Source organism: Muntiacus reevesi, chromosome 1 (genome assembly GCF_963930625.1).
Source record: "Muntiacus reevesi chromosome 1, mMunRee1.1, whole genome shotgun sequence".
In the NCBI taxonomy this organism is placed as follows: domain Eukaryota; kingdom Metazoa; phylum Chordata; class Mammalia; order Artiodactyla; family Cervidae; genus Muntiacus; species Muntiacus reevesi.
In genome coordinates this window covers 54,602,566-54,621,908 of record NC_089249.1, presented here as the reverse complement: position 1 = coordinate 54,621,908, position 19,343 = coordinate 54,602,566, and the positions used below count along the sequence as shown (strand labels likewise).

At 56.3% G+C, this 19,343-nt stretch overlaps 1 protein-coding gene across 1 annotated transcript in view; it reads right to left on the bottom strand.

Annotated features, from left to right (window-relative positions):
- CACNA1I (calcium voltage-gated channel subunit alpha1 I) overlaps positions 1 to 19,343 on the bottom strand; it is a 106,231-nt gene that overhangs the window by 52,108 nt on the left and 34,780 nt on the right. Inside the window, exons 4-5 of the mRNA XM_065923864.1 lie at positions 16,884 to 16,981; positions 1,146 to 1,305 (exon numbers count right to left, since the gene is read on the bottom strand). Coding sequence (XP_065779936.1) covers positions 1,146 to 1,305; positions 16,884 to 16,981 — 258 coding nt within the window. The remainder of the gene's footprint in view (positions 1 to 1,145; positions 1,306 to 16,883; positions 16,982 to 19,343) is intronic.

Below are 19,343 nucleotides of genomic sequence, written 5' to 3'. Positions count from 1 at the left end.
GCCCACCCCTCGACCCCCAAGGGCTGGAACCCCAGCTTCTGCTGTGTCCTCCCCCAGTGCTGGGCAAGTGCCGCTGCTTGGGTGAGCGTGTCAAGTCACAGGATGAATGAAAATGCTTTCCTACCTCTGTCTCCCTGGGGCCTGGCACACAGCAGGAGTGCACTAATGCACATTAGTGAAACGAAATGAAAGCTTAGTCATGTCCAAATACATATGGCCATGTATGTGTACTCAAAGCCGCCGCTTACCCCTCCTCGCTGAGATGCTACAGATGTCCAATTTTTCCGACGACTCAACCCAACTTCTCCAAGAGCCGCAGCTCGATTTCTGTTTACATAGCTTTGGACAAGCCTCTCTCTAGGGAGCTGTCCTCCCCCACTGCTTTTAGACGCACGTGGGCCAAATGCAAGCCGACCTTTCCCTGATGACTCAGAGTCACCGACAGGAATTTCTGTGCTGTGATCAGACAGCCAGGTTTCACGTCTGCTTTTGAGGTTTTCTATCTTGTTTTCCCTTGCTGTCATCACTTCTGCTTGGGTCTTAGCCTCCTACCCAACCTCCTTCTTGGGACTCTTTTGGTCCCAATTACCAAGTAAGTTGCTTCCTGCTTCCTTGGTGGCTCAGACTGTAAAGAGTCTGTCTGTAATGCAGGACACCCAGGTTCCATCCCTGGGTTGGGAAGATCCCCTGGAGAAGGGAATGGCAACCTGCTCCAGTATTCTTGCCTGGGAAATCCCATAGACAGAGGAAGCTGGCGGACTACAGACCATAGGGTCACAAAGAGCCGGACACGACTGAGCGACTAACACTTTCACTTTCACCCAGTAAGTTAAAACTGTGTGTTAAGTAAGAGTCAGTAGGGGCTGAATTAGCATCTAAGGGCCTATCTTGGACCGGGACTTTGTGATAACAGTTTCGAGGGCTCAGAGGCCTTTTGCGCTCATTCTGGTATCCAGCCACTCATGGGAGACCTACCACCAACTCGCCTGGGCACATCCCTTAATCTCTCTGCTCCACCGGGAGTAAGGATGGGGACCAGGTGCTCAATGGGGAGACCTTCCTAGCCTGGAAACATTCTGCACGAACAATGCCCCAAGTAAAGCTGGCCAGGGGTCCCAGGGCAGGGGGTGGGGGGCTGCACTCACATGGTGAAGTTCTCCTCCAGGAAGCAGCGGTTTCGAAGCAGGCCAGCCCAGAGCTGCACGCCGATGATGCCAAAGATGAAGAAGACAAAGAAGCAGAGCAGGAGTACATTCCCCAGCATGGGCAGTGTGTCCAGGAGCAGGTTCACCAGGATCCGCATACCTAGGAGAGGGGAGGGTGGAGGGATTGGCAGACAGGGGCAGAGGGCCCAGAGAGGAGAGAGAGAGAGCAGGGTTAGAGGAACAGAGAAGGGGTGGTGAGAGGAGAGGTGGGACAAGGGGGCAGGGGCTCCTCACTGCCCTCAACCTGCTCAGTGGCCACCAGACAGACCTCCTCCTTGGTACCTGCCCCTTCTCCCAGAAGCCATGAAAATGGCTCTGCATCCCGCTATACTTCCACTAGATCATGGGTGAATAAGCAGATATTTACGGAGAACTTTTAATGTGCCAAATGCTTTTCGGGGTAATGCACGAATACGAGCTCTTCAGTCTCCATGACAACTCTATGAGGGTGGTAATATTATCCCTATTTTACAGAAAAGGCAACCAAAGCTTCATAGAACTGAAGCTACTTGCCCAAGTTCACACAGATAGGAAGCAGCAGGGTCTGGATTTAAACCCGGTGTCCTGACACCAAGTTAGCACTCTACTGTAGCCCCCAAGTACCCGGAGGTCTGGAACTGAGGTTAGCTCATCTCCCTATTCCCAGCACCCACCCAGGATGGGCACTGGTTCCCTAATAAATGTGTCCTAAGTGTCCTTCATTTCTAGGAGAGTTAGTGGTCCCCTGACAGGACACATCAGTACCAACCAAAACCATCCTGCTGACCCACCCCAGTGCATGATGAAATCAGACAGAGCTCTCAGAACCACCTAGAGAAGAACCTTGGCCTGCCAAGGTACCCAGACCTGGTCTGATGCCAGAGGAAGAGGACTTTTCCTTTCCTTAGAAATAGTTGCAATGAACGAGCCAAGCCAGAGGCAATAAGAGGAGAAAATGGGGAAATGAGAGAGGAGATAGATATCTCCAGGGAGCGTGATGGGGTGACCTGAATGGGGCTTCAGGCAGGCATGGGGAGGGGGGCAGAACATGTCAGTCACTTCCTTGGGAGATCTGACATCCCAAAACTCTGCAGGTAGGGAAGACCTGTGGAAAACACATAGCCCCCGATGAAGAGAGAACAGGGTGCAATTCCTCACTCTGCTGGCCTCTGGGACCTGTGGGACCTTGAACCAGTCCCTTCCCCTCTTAGAGGATATGACTCCTCAGCAGAGGGGCCCAAGAAGACAATAACCATGCTACAAAGATTCCCCAGCTCCGGGCCCACACCAAAGTCTCAGCAAACTCTGGGGCTCCCGCCCCACAGAGGAAGTGGAGAACAGGCTTAGCTTTTGGCACCACTCCACACACTTACCGCTCTTCACATCTGTCTCCCCATTCTTCCCTTCTGCCCCGCCTGCCTGAGCTGTCCCATCTGCACCCTCCATGCCCCCTCTCCCCACGGGCTCAGTCCCCCAGCTGTGAAAAGCACCTGCTCTCTCAAGTCTCGGTGATGTCATCCACTGTCATGGCTTTGGTAATGGTCAGCATGTCACCCACTCCCTCCTGACGCCTCAAGAAGATCCAGCCACCCCAGTCACTGGAGAATCCACAGGAATGCAAGTCCCAGAAAAGTGGGCCACCTTTGTGGCTTTGCCCAGCCCCTATTTCCCAGTCCTCTGAACACAGCATCACTCTTCCATTCCAGTTCCATAGTTTGGGTGGGCTGACATGGAGATCATATGACCCAGGCTTGGCCAATCAGCATAGTCTGTTTCCCTAACCTCCGTGATTGGTCCAGGATGAGCATGTGACTCTACCTAGGACCAATGAGAGTTGGCAATGAGACTTCTGATGGAACTACAGGAAAAGAGATGCTCTCTTGCTGCAGAGTTTACAAGTTGGGAGGAGTGAAGCCTGGAGTTGCTGGGGCCATCTTGCTTCCCAGGGATAGTGCCTGTCTGGGGTTGAAGCCAGCCCAGGGAAAGCAGAGCCCAGGGCAGAGAAGGGGCAATTTCTGATAACAGCCACTCTAGAACACAAATGTGGGCATGTCATCAGCATGTGTACAAACTGCTGGCATTCTCATTAGCTACCAGGGTTTGTGGATCCCTGGCAGGTGGGGGGAGGTCTCTGGAAGGACTATAGAAGGTCATTGAACCTTATGAAATTGCTGTAAAATATGTAAGTATGATGCCATGAATTTTTCTGGGAAGAAGGTCCACATAAGCATCTGTGGCTCCAAACAGTGTCAAGAGCCAGTGGGTCACCCTTGAGCGTACACCACCCAAGATCCTGTGATTCCTGTGTACCCTCTCTAGCCTCATCTTCCTCTTTCCCTCCCTCTGTCCCCAGTGTGCACCCTAGGTCTCAGGTGGCACTAGTGGTAAAGAACCCATCTACCAGTGCAGTAGATGTAAGAGACGCGGGTTTGATCCCTGGGTCGGGAAGATCCCTTGGAGGATGACACAGCAATCTACTCCAGTGTTCTTGCCTGGAGAATCCCATGGACAGAGGAGCCTGGAAGCCTGCAGTTCATAGGGTCACACACAGTCGGACACAACTGAACTGACTTAGCAAGCACACGGGCACAAAGATACCATGGGATTTCACACCTTCATGCTTTTTTTACTCATGCTGTTCCCTCTTTCTAGAACACTCTTCCACCTCTCTTGTGCCTGGCAAACCTTTATTCAGTCACCATAGCTCAGTTAAGGATTTGCCTTCTCTCTGTGAAGTCTCTCTGTGACTTCCCATACACCTTCTAAACCTATCTCTCGCTCATCTGTTCTGGGCCACCTTAGCACCTCTGACCTAGCGTAGGCTGTCATGTACAGCTGTGCAGGTTGCCTACTGCACAACCTTGAAGGCACTATTTACAGCAACATCTATCTTCTAACCCTGATATATAGTTATCCATTTACTCTCCTGTTTTTTCCACTGGGCTATATGCTCCTGGAGACAGGGTCTTTCTGAGTCACCTCAGTACTCCCAGAACCCAGCAGGTCCTGGCCCAGAGCAGAGTTTCAGCCAGCATTTATTGAATGACTGCTTATGAATGAACAATGTGCTAAATCATGGGGACGGGGTGGAATATTGGAGAGGGGAGGATGAAAGGATGATGACAAGGAGAAGAGTGGCTCTGTCCAGATTTTTATTTATTCCAGGGGCGATGGCTGAGGTAGTTATTAACGAGGATAATTATTTGGGATTTGCATCACGAGCTCTGTATGGAGTGATTTCCAATCAATAATTAATGCTCACCCCCATCCTCCCACCCCACAAAACTAGGTCAGCCTCCTCTTGGGAAAGGCAGTGGGGCTCCCTTGCAGGCTCCTGCTCTTCAACTGAGAGCAAGCCAGGGTGAGTGAGGGCTCAGTACCCCACTCCCTCCACATCCGCCCCCACAACAGGGGGTGTGCAGAAGAGGGAAGTGAGAAATCAGAGCAATCAGCCTGCAATCCATCCAAATGTTAAGTCAGTCAGTCACAGGCCTTTCTGGTGCCCCATCATTCATTCATTCATCAAACACTTACAAGGACTGTTGCATACCAGGCACAGTGCTGGGCTCGTGGGAAATCCCAAATCCCATTTTTCACCCCCTGCAGAATTTGCAGTCTGCCAGCAAGGGGACAGGGGACCCCAGCGTTGGGGAAAGGGATGAGGCCTGGGGAGTAAGGGAGCTCCAGGCACATCGCAGGAGGGGCTGACTTGAGCTGGGCCCTGCAGGATGACAGGAGTGGTGGCAAAGGCACGGAGGGGTGACCAGTCAGAGAGGGCATCCGGGAGCTCTCTGCTAGGCGGCTACTTGGGAGGTTTCTAAGCAGGCTGACCCCTTAATCGGCTCTTGACTTTAAAGCCGATGGAACAATCTTGGAGGACAGGACAGAGGCGGGAGGCAAGCATGGAGGGCCAGGCAGCGGCCCTGAGAAGCGGTGGGATCAGAGAGGCCTGGAGGAGGCACCTCTGCACCATCCCAGCCTGGCTGCTCCCGCCTGCTTTCCCCCAGGGCCCAGCTGTTGTTGCTCAATTAATTACATTTCCCAGCTCTCCAGGACATTGAAATTCTGAAAGGTTCCTGAGAACCTGCCTGGCCGCCGGCTTCCCGGAATGGCAGCCCTGTCTCTCCTCCCCTCCTCCCTCCCCTCTGCTGAGATGAGCCCCAGCTCACTTCACAGCCCCCCTGGGGCCCAGGGAGCCCCAGGGCCACAGAGCCAGGGCATAATTAGCTAATTAGGGACTCAGAGCAAGTTCATCGCTTCCGCGCTGGGGAACAGGGGCCACAGGATTAGGGAGCCAGGAAGGACTTCACCAGAACCCAGCTAATCCTCCTTTCAACGCCCACAGTCAAGTAATTAGCTCAAGCAAGTCGGAGGGTTCCGCCATGCCCTTGATTCCCCTGGCAACTGATACAGGAGAGAGAGACAGAGAAAGTGAAACAGAGAGAGAATTGTAGACAGAGAACAGAGGTGGAGAGAGAGGCAGAGACTGCCCTTAAGACCCATCACCATCTACCTCAGACCATCTTTTCTGCTCATCTTTCACACTTCTCTTCAGCTAAGGCCTCCTCCTCCAGGCAGCCTTCTCTGACTCTCACCCCCAGATACTTAGAAGGCTTCCTGCCTCTCTGATGAGTGGCTCTCCCTTTTCCTCTCTGGGGATGAGATTATCTGGTTTTGGTCTCTGTGACTCTTGAGCCTTGGCTGGAGACCAGGTGGGCGTTGATGAGGGCAGGTTGTAGGTGACCCATGAGTGTGGCTTGGGGCCCTGCTCCCCTAATTAAGATGGAAGAGGACCCTAGAGTCCTCAGAACATCCAATGAACCCTTTCTCTGATGAGTAGAGCACCAGCTCAGGCCAGGACACCTGGGTGCCAGTTCTGCTGGGCAGCCTAGAGGCAGAGTTTGCCCTCTCTGGGCCCCAGTGGCCTCAACTACAGAAGACAGTGGTTCCTGTCCAGCCTCAGGAAGACCCCCAGGCCAGAACACCTCAGAGCAGGGTTGGGGGGTGTGCCCCCAAAGTCAAAGCCTCCCATTCCAACGGGGAAAGTGTAAATCCTTGTCCCACCCCCCAATCACAGGACCCCCAACCATCAGGCTCCAGTCTGTCACAGCCTCATCCCCCCTGTCCATGCCACACCTGAACCTGCTGCTCCACCAGACTGCAGACACACCCAGCACGCCCACTCCCCACCTGTGCACACATCCTGCCCCCCATTGACCGCCCCCCGACTCTCTGCCACGGGGGGTTTCTTTCCTACTGTGCTGCTGACAGCAACGCCAAGTTCACTTCCCAGGGCACGACGGGGTCCGTGCTGGAGCCAGACTGACCCACTTCCAGTCTCTGGGAAGCCCAGGTTCTGGGTCACTGCTGGGCCCTTGCACATGCTCACTAGGCCATCTCTCCTCCGTTTTCAGAGCTCTGATGTGTGGTCACCTCTCCTGGATCCCACGGCTGGGATCGTGCCCCTGCAAGGAGCTGCCACATCCCCGTCCATCCTCCATCACACCACTTATTACGCTGTCATCCTTCATCACAGCTCTGCCCTCCTCTCTCCCCAGAAACCAGGACTGCAAAGCCCACCTGGGGTGCTCTGCATCCCCCAATCCAGCCTGGGGCCCAGGACAGAGTAACCCCTCTGAGGCGGGCAGCCTGAACAAATGTAGGAGTGATGGGCTGGGTGGATGGATCTGTTCTACAAATGTTGAGCGAGGGCCAACTACATGCCAGGCACTCTTTTAAGCTCTAGGGATATATCAGTTTAAAAACACATCCACAAAAACAGATCAAACCCTTGCCCTTGTGAAGCACACATTCTAGGTAAGGGTAGGAAGAGGAAAGGGCTTCCCCGGTGACTCATCAGTAAAGCATCTGCCTGCAATGCAGAAAACATAGATTTGATTCTGGGGCCAGGAAGATCCCCTGGAGAAGAAAATGGCAACCCACTCCAGTATTCTCGCCTGGGAAATCCCATGGACAGAGAAGCCCGGCGGGCTACAGTCCATGGGGCCACAAAAGAATTGGACAGGACTGAGCGTCTAAACAACAAGCGAGATACAAAGAAACAGCAAACATGATAAATAAGTACATTTCTTCCTTTGTTGGGTGGTAAGAGCTACAAAAGCAAAGAGTAGACTGGGGGAGGGGCGGGAGGACCAGGCTGGGGCTGGGGTCCAGCTGGTATAAAGCGGGGGCGGGGAAAGGCCGCCCTGCCAAGACGCAGGGAGCAGCCGGGTGCCCACTTCGGGGAGAGCTCTCCAGGAGAGGGAGGAGCCCGCAAAGGTGGGAGGGCAACAGGGCTGCCTGCAGGACAGCGCGTGGCTCCAGCTTTGACCGGCGCTGAGAGTCGCGGGTAGAAGACAGACGTGGTCTCCGGGCTGCTGAGGATAAAACGACTGTGTGGGCTGGGGCCGAAGAGGGAGGCCATTAGGGACCCCAGCCTGCAGGATGGCCTACAAACATCCCCGTGTGACCCCGGAACCCGCACACGCATCGCTGGAAAGGGGGCCGGGCCTGTGGGCTGCATGGCCGGGAGGCTGACAGCGGCCACGTGGTCACTGCCTCCCGAGGGCACCCCCTGCCTTCCCCTGGGACTGAAATGGGGAGCCCTCGGGGCCTCCCTGCTGACTCAGACGGTAAAGCGTCTGCCTGCAATGCGGAAGACACATGGTTCTATACCTGGGTCAGGAGGATGCCCTGGAGAAGGAAATGGCAACCTACTCCAGTGTTCTTGCCTGGGAAATTCCATGGATGGAAGAGCCTGGTGGGCTACAGTCCATGGGGTCTCAAAGCGTCAGACATGACTGAATGACTTCACTTTCTTTCTTTCTTTCTTTCTTTCTTTCAAGGGGGTGCCCAGGAGAGACGCAGGCTCCTGCCCGGTGCCCTCCCTGCTGAGGTTGCCCACGCCAGATGCTGGGACTGGGCACTCTCCAGGGACTCTCCGGGTGGGGACTGGACCTTCGGTCCACGTGCTTCACTTCAAGCCACCTGGCCTGGCCCAGCTCTTGCTCACCTGCCATCCTGACAACACACATCTGGCTGGGGTCAGATGATTTGTCAGTGGAGAGGGACGTCGTGGCGGGGTTCTGGAGGCATTCCGAAGGTTGAGTCGGGGATAGGATGTGGGTGTGAGTGGAATAGAGGAACCGGGGCATCTCCAAGGTTGGGGGCCTGAGTTCAAAGGCACACAGCAGTCCTCAGTAGAGATGGGGGTCTGCAAGGACATGTGGAATTGGGGGTGCCTGGTGTACACCTGTGTGAAATCAGATCTCAGGGTCTGGGGTTCAGAGAGAGAAGTATAGCCTGGAGCATCACGTGGGTGGCATCAGGGTAGAAACAGTTTGTAGGTGGCATTTTATTTTTTAATTTTTTGGCTGCACTGTGAGGCATGCAGGATGTTAGTTCCCAGACCAGGAATTGAACCCATGCCCCCTGCATAGAAAACATGGAATCTTAACCACTGGACCACCAGGAGAAATCCCTCTAGGTGGCATTTTAAATGCCAGGAGCTGGGGGAGACGATGACTGGTGGGCAAAGTGATGGAGCTGCTCAACCTTTTCACCCCTATCTTGCCAGCGAGCCCCTGGACCAGGCCCTCTGCCCTAAGGAGAGCTAGGCATCAGCCAGACAAGGGCCCCTAGTGGCAGCGGGGCACCCAGGAGGTGAAGGGGGTGCACTTCCTGACAGGCCTCTCCCCTGGAGGTCTGGGGTGCTCTCTGCAGACAGCAGCTGTCAGCCCAGATTAGCACGGCCGCTCTGCCAGGCCAGCTCAAGTAGAAAGAGCCGAGTTCGTGCCAGCCTCTGCCAGGGGCCCAGCCCGCAGCCAGGAGGAAGGGAGTAGGCCTGGGGCAAGGGGCCACGAGGCAGCGGCTGGCCCTGGGGCTCCCCTCTCTCCCTGGTCTGCCCAGGTCAGCAGAGGCTGCTGAGCAGCTGGGAGAGGCCATGTGCTGCTGCTGCCACGGCCAGTGCCAACTAATCAGAGGCACAGTGGGTGCCCGGGAGGCCGGGCCAGGCAGCATGCGGCCGGGTGGCCAAGGACACAGCTGCTGGCCCCAGCCCCGAGAGGAGGGGCCTGAGGACTGAAGGGGGGCCCCAGTGCCCACTCCTGAGACGAGAAGCAATGCCCGCACAGGGGGTCTGCGGCACTGCGCCCTCCACCCCAGGGGAGGCCTTGGTTCCTCCCCAAGGCAGTCAGTGCTCACACCCTGGAAGGGGGGCCGGCCCTGTCCTGCTGAAGGTCCCCAACCAGATCACGGCCCCTGATGTCTTCCAAAGTCTCTTGCCCACTCCTCTCTGAAGCCTCCTCAAAGTACGGTGTCGGGAGCCCCTCCCCTCAGCCCAGCCGCCCCCATTAGGGCACCTGGCCCCAGGCCCACAGCTGCCCAGCTTGAGCACCTGCCTACAGAGACGGGGCAGCATCAGAGCCTTCTCCATGACCCCCACATCTGACCCAAGGCCTGGCTCCGTGGCCCCATTGCAGATGCTCCTCTGGATGAACGGATGAAGGAATGAACAAACAGGCAGTGGCTCTTTCTCTCTATCTGGTGTCCCATCCACGAATCATGCCCTCCTGATGTGTAAAGCGAAATTTGACCCAGTGCGGAGGCAGAGCGGGGAGGAGAGGGCTGCCCTCACCCCATCCCCACCCCAAGCATCTCTCCTCTCGCAGTCCTGGCTGCTCTTTCCTGTTCTCATCAGATGTTCTGCCCAGATGTTCTCCAGTCCACCCCCATCTCTTCTGAAAGGAGCAGCCCTGGGGAAATAGGGCCCCTGGTCAATGTCTTCTCTCTCCCCACCTCCCTCCTTCCCTCCCTTCCTTCCCAGGTGGCTGCCAGACCTTTCTTCTTCTTCAACTGCATCCCAAGCCCCACTGAACACACACACAAATTGAAAGTGCTGAGATTCTCATGCAAGCTTTGTTTCCAGGCACCCCAGCCCCGTGCCAACAGATCTGGAGTATGACATGTGGAGTATGAGACACTTCCCCGGTGGCTCAGTGGTGAAGAATCACCTGTCAATGCAGGAGACGTGGGTTTAGTCCCTGGGTCTGGAAGACCCCCTGGAGAAGGAAATGGCCACCCACAACAGTATTCTTGCCTGGAAAATCCCATGGACAGAGGAGCCTAGCAGGCTGGAGTCCATGGGGTCGCAAAAGAGTCAGACACAACTTAGCGACTAAATGACAACATGAGACCCCTACATGATCAATGTGTGGTGTTGCCACCTTCTAGAAGCAGGTGTCATGAAGATGCTTTGCTACCTCATAGCCTAGCAAGGGAGGACCGGGACCCATCTTATGGATTGAGAAACTGAGGTCTGAGAGGTGGCCAAGATCCCAGGCACAAACCCTGGTCTAACTGCTCTGGATGCTGCGGTCTGTAGCCCCGACTCTGGGACCCTCCCTCTGATGGTGTGGGGATGGAGCAGTTCACCGGGCACCTGCTCTATATCTGGCACTGCAGACTAACCCACACTGAGGTGCCATGTGTCATCCCCCTTGTGCGGATAGGGGTCCAAAACAAGAGAAGTTTATTTTCCCAGGTCCGGCAGCTAACTAACATGGGCCCAAGCTCTGAACACTGGCAGGGCAATTCAGACACCATGCTCCACGCTAACCACTCTACCATCCTCCTTCCTGCCCTGACTCATCCCCCTCAGGCTACTACGGGCCCAGCACCACAAGAACTCTTCACCCTGACAGTGAAAGGCGTTCAGAGGTCTGGACCACACCAAACTTGGGGGTAAAGAAGGGGCCGTTACTTTAGCCTATGGGGCCCTTCTGCTTTGACCTTGGATGTGGGCAGGTGTCTTTCCTGATGTCCCTGTGCAGATGGAGTGGGTGGCTGAGATACCTATGCACTAAAAGGAAAGGAAGGAGGTTGTGAAAGGAAGCACAAAGCTCTGGTCAGCTGTGTTACCTTCAGGAGGTTACTCAAGCTGTCTCTGCCTCAGTTTTCCCATCTGCAAAGTGGGCATCACAACGGTACCAACGTCCTAGGACTGTTATGACACAGTTCGTGTAAAGCATATGATGAAGTTTAGCCACTTATCATTATTAGTAAATCCCTAGAAGACGTGGAACGCTCACCTCACGCCTCCCTGTGACATGCGGTGCTCTGCGCCTACGCACTAAAACGTGCACACAACCCCACATGTGCACATACATACACACACAGTCCCAGAACAGCTCCTCTTCAGCCTGGCATGTGTCATCCCGCTCCATCTGCCATGACCACCCTTCCCAGTTTTCTGTGTTCCTGGTGAGCATTTTCCACAAGCAACCTCTATAAAGAGGTCCTGATGCCCTCACCCTCCGACCCCAATGCTCCCAAGCAGCTTCTTCATTAGAGTAGCACCTGTTGACCACTTGCTGCATACAAGGCTCCATGCTAAGCTCTCTACACACATGGGAGCACTTTGTCCTTAGAAACCCATATAGTAACTGGTATCACTAATGTCATCTTATCATTGGAGAAATAGAGGCCCAGAGTCCCACAACGGGCAAGTGAAAGGACCAGAACTGGAGCCTGTCAGTAGAGAGCAAATCTCCAGTCCTGAGCCTGCAGCTGGGGCCCGATAGGGGCCTTCCACACAGCACTGTCAGCTCTGCCTCCCTGTCCCCAGGCCCTGCCCAGCCCAGAGACCCCTGCACAGAGGTGCATTCTTGCTGACCCAGGGGTTGTCAGCCAAATAGGGCTCCAGGAGGTGGACAGCTGCCCCGAGCTCCCTAGGCCTCCCTCCCAACCCCCTCCACAGCCTGGGTCAGGGCCTACAGGGGCACAGGTGGGCCAGCAGTTCAGACTCAACCGGCTCAGGCTTTAGCAGTAACTGCCCTAGTTTCTTAACAGAGAAAAAAACACTTTTCATATCTAAATGGCTTGGTCAATGGGCTTTGGGAGGCACCACAGATGAACTGTGCCAACAAAGGTCTGTTTAGTCAAAGCTATGATTTTGCCAGTAGTCATGTATGGATGTGAGAGTTGGACTATAAAGAAAGCTAAGCGTTGAAGAATTGATGCTTTTGAACTGTGGTGTTGGAGAAGACTCTTGAGAGTCCCTTGGACTGCAAGGAGACCCAGCCAGCCCATCCTAAAGGAGATCAGTCCTGAATATTCATTGGAAGGACTAACGCTGAAGCTGAAACTCCAGTAGTTTGGCCACCTGATGTGAAGAATTGACTCATTTGAAAAGACCCTGATGCTGGGAAAGAGTGAAGGCAGGAGAAGGGGACGACAGAGGATGAGATGGCTGGATGGCATCACCGACTCAATGGACATGAGTTTGAGTAAACTCCAGGCGTTGGTGATGGACAAGGAGGCCTGGCATGCTGCAGTCCATGGGGTTGAAAAGACTCGGACATGACTGAGTGACTAAACTGAACTGAACAGTTGACTGAGGGAAGTGTAGGGTGGGTGAGGCCTAGAGTCAACTGATGCCAGGAGGGAGCACTTTCAAAGATAAATCAGCCCCATCTTGCCAAGGCCCAGAAAGGGATAGCAACTTACAAAAAGTCACACAGCAAGGACTTATAAAAAGTCAGAACCTAGCCTCCTGACTGGCAGTCTAGTGCTTCTTCCTTCCCTCCCCAACCGGCTCCTCTACGCTATCTCCTGCCCTTTATCCGCCAATGGTTGAGTGGTCAGGACACACCTACAGGGGTGGGGTGGAGGGACACATTTTATGTTGTTCTGTAAAGAGCATTACCCCCAGGGGCCCCATCCATCCTGGACAAAGTCCCTGCTCCTCCTTTGTACAAACAGGAAAACAGGCCCAGAGACTCCCAAGGGCTTCCCAGGTCACACAGCAGACTCTCAGCACAGCTCAGAAGCAGAACTTACATTCCCTGACAATCCAACTGAGTCTTCCTGGTTGCTCAGGCAAACTGCAGGCAGCCACCTCCCTCTCCACAGCTTTGCAATTAATAACCCATAATTTGACTTCGTCATCCCAATCTTCTAGCCTGCCATCTAGTGGCCAAATGGAAAGCTACAGGCTATTGTTGAATGAGTCCCAGGGCAGAAGCAGCAATAAAGATAAACAGGGGACTTCCCTGGCAGTCCAGTGGATAATAAATATTCTATGCTTCCAATGCAGGAGATGCGTGTTCGATCCCTGGTTGGGACTAAGGGAACTAAATCCCCCATGCCGTGTGGCATGGCCTAAAAAAGATAAATGGGAGGACTTGGAATGTTCAGGGAAACAGCTAGGAAAAAAGAAGGCAACCAACCAAACCACTCAGAGAGACACTTCTAAGTGACTCCCCACCCCTACAGGCCACTCATTCCCAGTGACTGTGGGCAGAGCTCTTGGCTCCTGGGAAGGAAGTGGTGAGGTCTGGATTAGTGCACCCATTCCAACAGCCTGAGGCTCCTGTTAAGTTGTTCATGAATATGGATTTATCTTAAGGTCCCTTTCAGGGAAGGCGGTGAGGCACAACGGCTTGTTTTGGATCCCAGAGCGTTCATGCTCTCAAATACTCCCCCCCAGGCCAGGTTCTAAGAAAACAAGAGATTCATTTGTCAGCTGAGAGGCAGAGACAGCTCAGAGAGGGAACAGAACTGCCCATCTTGGGCAGCCCTGGGCCTCCTAGCAAAGCCTATTAGCAGGAAAGAAGCCTCTGAGGAAAGACCTGGACTCCTCTCTGGGCCCTTGGGGCTGCCCAGCCTCCAAAACCAGAACCTCCACGAGTGCGGGGCCCAGCCCTGCCCTTCTCTAGAGAACTGGACGGACTGGCACTGGGACCTGCAAGTGACCCCCACAGCCAGGAGCCGCAAATGAGCCCCTCACATGGGCAGTGAGGTGGGGGGAGGAGAGGCACATGGGCCCACACCTCCACATGTGCACACCCCCATGTACACATCCCCACGTGTGCACATCCCCATGTACACATCCCCACGTGTGCACACCCCCATGTACACATTCCCAGGTGTGCACACCCCCATGTACACATTCCCACATGTGCATACCCCCATGTACACATCCCCACATGCGCACACTCCCACATGTGCACACCCCCATGTACACATTCCCACATGTGCACACCCCCACGTACACATCCCCACATGTGCACACCCCCATGTATACATTCCCACATGTGCACACACATATACACACAGTCTCTCAGAGCGAGACCCTCACACACACACACACACACACACACATGCACAAATGTACAGAAACACATCCACAGAGACCCATACCCTGCATGTCTATCCCGCCCACCCCCCACCCAGACCATCTCTCAGAAATGTCCTGTCACATCGCTGTTCCCATGACTATCAGACCCTGAGACCTGACAGGAGATGCAGAATGTAGGATAGCCTACAAACACCCCTGTGTGACCCCGGTACACGCGTCTCTGGAAAGAGGGCCGGGCCTGTGGGCTGCATGGCCAGGAGGGTGACTGGCCACGTGGTCGCCGCCCCCTGAGGGCAGCCCTGCCTTTCTCCCCGAGGGGGACCCCCCAGGAGAGATGCAGCCCCTGTCCGGTGCCATCCCTGCTGAAGCTGAGGTTGCCCAGGCCAGATGCTTGATCCCCTCCAGGCCCAGAGTCAGACCTTCCATCCACCTGCTCCTCTCCACCCTGCCCAGCCTGGCCATCGTTCACCCGCATTGCGGGAGCAGTCTTGTGTCCACTTGCTCACCACTGCCAAGGTGTCTCTAAAATACTCCCTTGTCGGCTCAGCCCCCGTGCTCCGCTGGGTCTCAGCTCAGACACCACCTCAGGCTCCCAGTGCCCCCCACTGCGGCCCTCCCTGCACCCCTGTGTCCTCCACATGCCCGGCACCCCTCGGTCTGAGCATGGGCAGCACAGGACAGCTGCTCCATATACCTGCCCAGCGGGTCCACTTCACACCTATTTACTGAGCGCCTGCTACACACCAGACATAGTTCTGGGCGCTGCGGGAATAAAGGCTGCCTTGTGGCCAGGTTCCCAGGAGGAGATGGGGCCTGGGGAGGGGAACATGCACCCCTGGGAGAAGCGTGCTGCTTAGAAACGGGCTCCAGTTTAGTCCCTGCCACGGACCTGCTGTGTGACCTTGGGCTGGCCATGGCCCTCTCTGGGCCTCACTGGCCTCAATTGTTAAAAGGGGTAAAGATGGTTTAGAATGAGGTGATCTTTAAGAAGACTCCTAGGCTTGGTGGCAAGTGGGAAAGACAGAAAGGATGCCAGCCAGGATGGCCTCTCTGGATGCCCCTTCTCTACCCCGAGGGAGTCTCCCTAGGACCAGGAGGGGACAAAGGTGAACTGTTCCTCCCGCCCCCAGACAGTTTGAGTTCCCACCGCCCACCTCTCGATTCCTACCTCTCAAGCCCTCGCTTGGGACCCTCACAGCAGCTCTCAGGGGCCCCTGAGTTCCCCACCATGTCAAGGCTCATGTGTGGGGAGTTGACCTTGTACATGTGACCTTGAGACACCAGCCCTTCCCCCTCTGCACCTCCTCCAGCCTGAGCCAGCCTGCCCCATCCTCAAGTCCCTCTGCTCCACAAACATCCCAAAGCGTAGCCTCCACTGCCCCGCCAGGCCTGTCTGGGCTGACCGACACGAGCCCAGAGTCAGGTGGACAGCTGCAGAGAGGTGGGCAGGCTGGGAATGGGTGGAGCGGGGTCAGTGCCATCTGGGGAGGAGAACAAGGTGCCAGGAGCCCCTTCACCTTCTGCAGAAGAAGAAACGGAGGCTCAGGAAGGGAAGAGAACTAGAGTTCAGACTGAGTCTGGGAAGAGCGGGGCTTGGGACAGACAGGACTCTGCTCAGATCCCTGCCTTGCCCCTGAATTGCTGTGTGACCTTCTGCAAGCCATTTAACCTCCCTGAACCCACATAGGTTGTCGAGAGGATTAAGTCAGCCATCAGCATGTCAAGAGCCTGACACACAGGAGGTGGCGGATGCTCCGGAAGTCCCTGTCCTTCTCCATCAGGACAGAAGCTCCCTGGGGCAGGGCTCCCCTCCTCCTTTCCCGAATCCCCATTCCATTGGTGACACCAGGCAGTGGAAAAGAGTCGGGGGACCTCCTGGGCAAGTAACCTCATGTTTCCTTGAAGTCTCGGTTTTTTTCATCTCAGTTTTTCATGAGCACAGCCCACCTCCAGCCCAGGGGGACGGTAAGGCTCAAAAGAAATCACAGAGATGAAAGGCTTTGAAAGCAGTGTGAGTCTAGGCAGATGTCAGGGATTGTTGTTCTCAGATAACCTCTCTCAATACTAGGTGGGTGGACGGATGGGGACAGCTGGTCAGATGGGGGAGCTGAGCGGGTGGATGGACCTGTATGTGGGAGGCGGGGTGAACCTATGAGGGGTAGGAGGGGTGTCAGGAGCTGGAGTTCCAGGTCACTCGGCACAAGTTGGGGGTCCGGGAGCCCCTCCCCAGTAGAAAGCTTCAAGAAAACTCCCTCCAACTAACCAGCTTCTTTTCACACACCTGTCACCATGACTAGCCCCTGCAAGGAACCTCGTCCCCAGCAAGTCAGAAACTTGCTGCAGTATGAGTCCCTTGGGGACCCAGAGGCATCAGGGCCACCCTCCAGCATCTTCAGGCCCGAGTAATGGCCCAAGTGGCCTGGGCAGCAGGGCTCACATCTGTCCTGTCACAGAAGGGTCCCGTGCCCAGCACAGGCCTGGCACTGGGAGGTGCTGGGCAGTCTTGCTGAGTGCGTGAGTGGCAAGGTGGGCCTGGGGCAGGGCCGGGGGCGCCAACTCACTGGGCACACGGTTGATGGCTTTGAGGGGCCTCAGGACGCGCACGGTGCGGATGGCCGACAGGTTGATGTTCTGGAGGTCCAGGGAGTACTCGACCATCCTGCGAAGAGAGGGGAAGAGAGTGAGGCCCAGAGTTCGAGGGGCGGCGGGGCCACGGCCCAGACCAGCCACGCCCACACCCGGATGGGGTAAGAAAAGTGGTCAGAATCCCTGGCTAAGCCCCAGTTAGCCCTGTGGCCTCGGGCTGTCCCCATGGGCCCATCTCCTCCTCCAAAAGCAGGGCTGGTGACATCCACCATGTGGACTGCCCAGAGGAGCCCGGTAGATGCAGCTGGAGGCAGAGGGAATAAGGAGCAGAGACCTTGGGTCCCCTAAACCTGTCCAGCACTGAGCCGGAAGCACCTGCCCTCGTTTCCAGGGTAGCCCCCCAAACAGGGAGCAGTCACCCCATCCCCCAGGGGGAGAACCGAGGTGCCCAGAGGCCCCAGGCTGAGCTCAGATGGTAACTGGCCATCACAGCTACAGCCGCAACAGCAGTGTCTGCAAAGCCCTCGCTGAGGGCAGAGACCAGGGTGGAACCCCCCATCCCTCCATCTCCCCAAGTCCCCAGGAACCCCCCAAGTTAGGGTTAGATGCCCGAATTTATGATGAGATGAGGCTGTAGGAGAGGTGACGTCACATGTCCCAGGTCACCTGGCAAATGGGTTTTAGAAGCTCAAGCCAAGAGCCATCCCAGCTCTGCCCGCTCCCCAGTTTCTGAGTTTCACCTGGGCTCTGCGAGGCCAGGCATCAGAGACCAGGGCTCGGGGGTGTGGCAGGCAGGCAGTACTTGACCTGTAGGAATAATCCCCTTTTGGGGCCTGCCCGCCAGCCAGCCCCTGCAAGGCGCCCAGGCTCCAGCCTCGTGGGCTCACTGCACTGACCGGCTCCAGGCCTTCCTCCCACTGTCTCTTCCGCCGGGAACGCCTCCCTGCTCTATTGAAGCCTTAATCGGGTTCCGTACAGAAGTCCCAGGAGACTTGGCAGTTTCCCCACACCCGGGTCCATGATGAACCAGGCCAGCCCAAGTGCTATGGACCCAAGAACGACTCAGACAGGCCCCTTCCCTCAGGAGTCCGCACGGAGGCAGGGCAGAGACTCAAAGGCAGAGACAGCCTGGAGCCCTCACCGCTGCCCTCCTTCTCATCCTCGGGGCCTCTCCCCACAGGCCCGCCCGCCCCTCCCACCGTCCACCAGTCCAGCAGCAGCTCAGAGGCAGTTTGCCTCCTCTAGGAGGCCTTCCCAGATCTCCACAGCAGGCAGATCTCAGGGGGGGCCCTCTGTAGTTCCCAGCACGCCCACCAAATCCTCCCTGCTCAGTCGCTACCCGCTCCCCATCTCTGAAAGGCAGGCCCCAGTGGCCTGCCACCCCAGCCTCACCCCGGACGCCCCAATCACCAGACCTGGGCCCTCAAGCCTGAGACTCGGGCCCGGCTGCCAGTTCCACCTGTCACCGCCGTCAGCGGGAATGAAGGCTTCTCCTGCACACCGTGCAAGCCTGTCTGACTGTTGTGAGGCTGCCGTCCCGCTCCTGCTGCTTGAAGAGTAATTGAGGGAAAGCCTTGCTTGCCTCAAACGCCTCCATCCATCCCCCAGCTTTCTGGGGCCCAGGCTTCACTCCCTCTCTTTGTCTCTCTCTCTTTCACACACACACACACAACCCAGAGTCAAACGCCTGCACACAACCTCTGGTGCACACACACATACACACTCACTCCTTGAATGCCCTCATCCACACTCGCTCCTACCACGGCCCAAATTCAGGTGAAGGAATGTGACAGAGACCTCAGAGCCAGAGAGAGACCACCAGGGGGACCAGAGGAGGGGCGGGAGGGGATGCAGCGGGGGGACAGGGGGCAGCAGCCAGGCAGAGAGGGCGAGGGCAGAGGCGCCCGGGGGCAGCGGGTGACGCGAGAAGGGGGCGCCGGGGGAGGGGGCTGCGTGAGGATTCCACGCGTGGGCGAGCCAAACTGTCGTTTTCCTATCTGGAAGAAAGACTCTCCAGGCAGCCCGGGAGATGTGTGTGATGGAGGCGCTGCGGGGGTGGCACACGTGGGCACACAAACAGGTTCTCACGCTGGCGCGCGCGCGCGCACACACACACACACACACACACACACACACCCCAGGCCTGGGACAGCCACCCCACGGCAGGCAGCCAGGCCCAGCTCCAGCCTGCCCCTCCCCCGTCCCCCATCCCCTTTAACACAGACCCTATCCCTTCTGCCTGGTTCTATTCCATCCTGACAACCGGCTCGGCTGGTGCCTTGCTGGGTGTGCCGGAGGTGGGGGGCTCCCCGCCCACGCCAGACAGAACCCACCCAGGGCACACCTCCGAGCTCCAGCAGGTGCCAGGCCAGGATTTGTTCACGTCTCACAATAAAAATAAATAGCTGCTTCACAGGCAGAGGGGTAGACAGAAA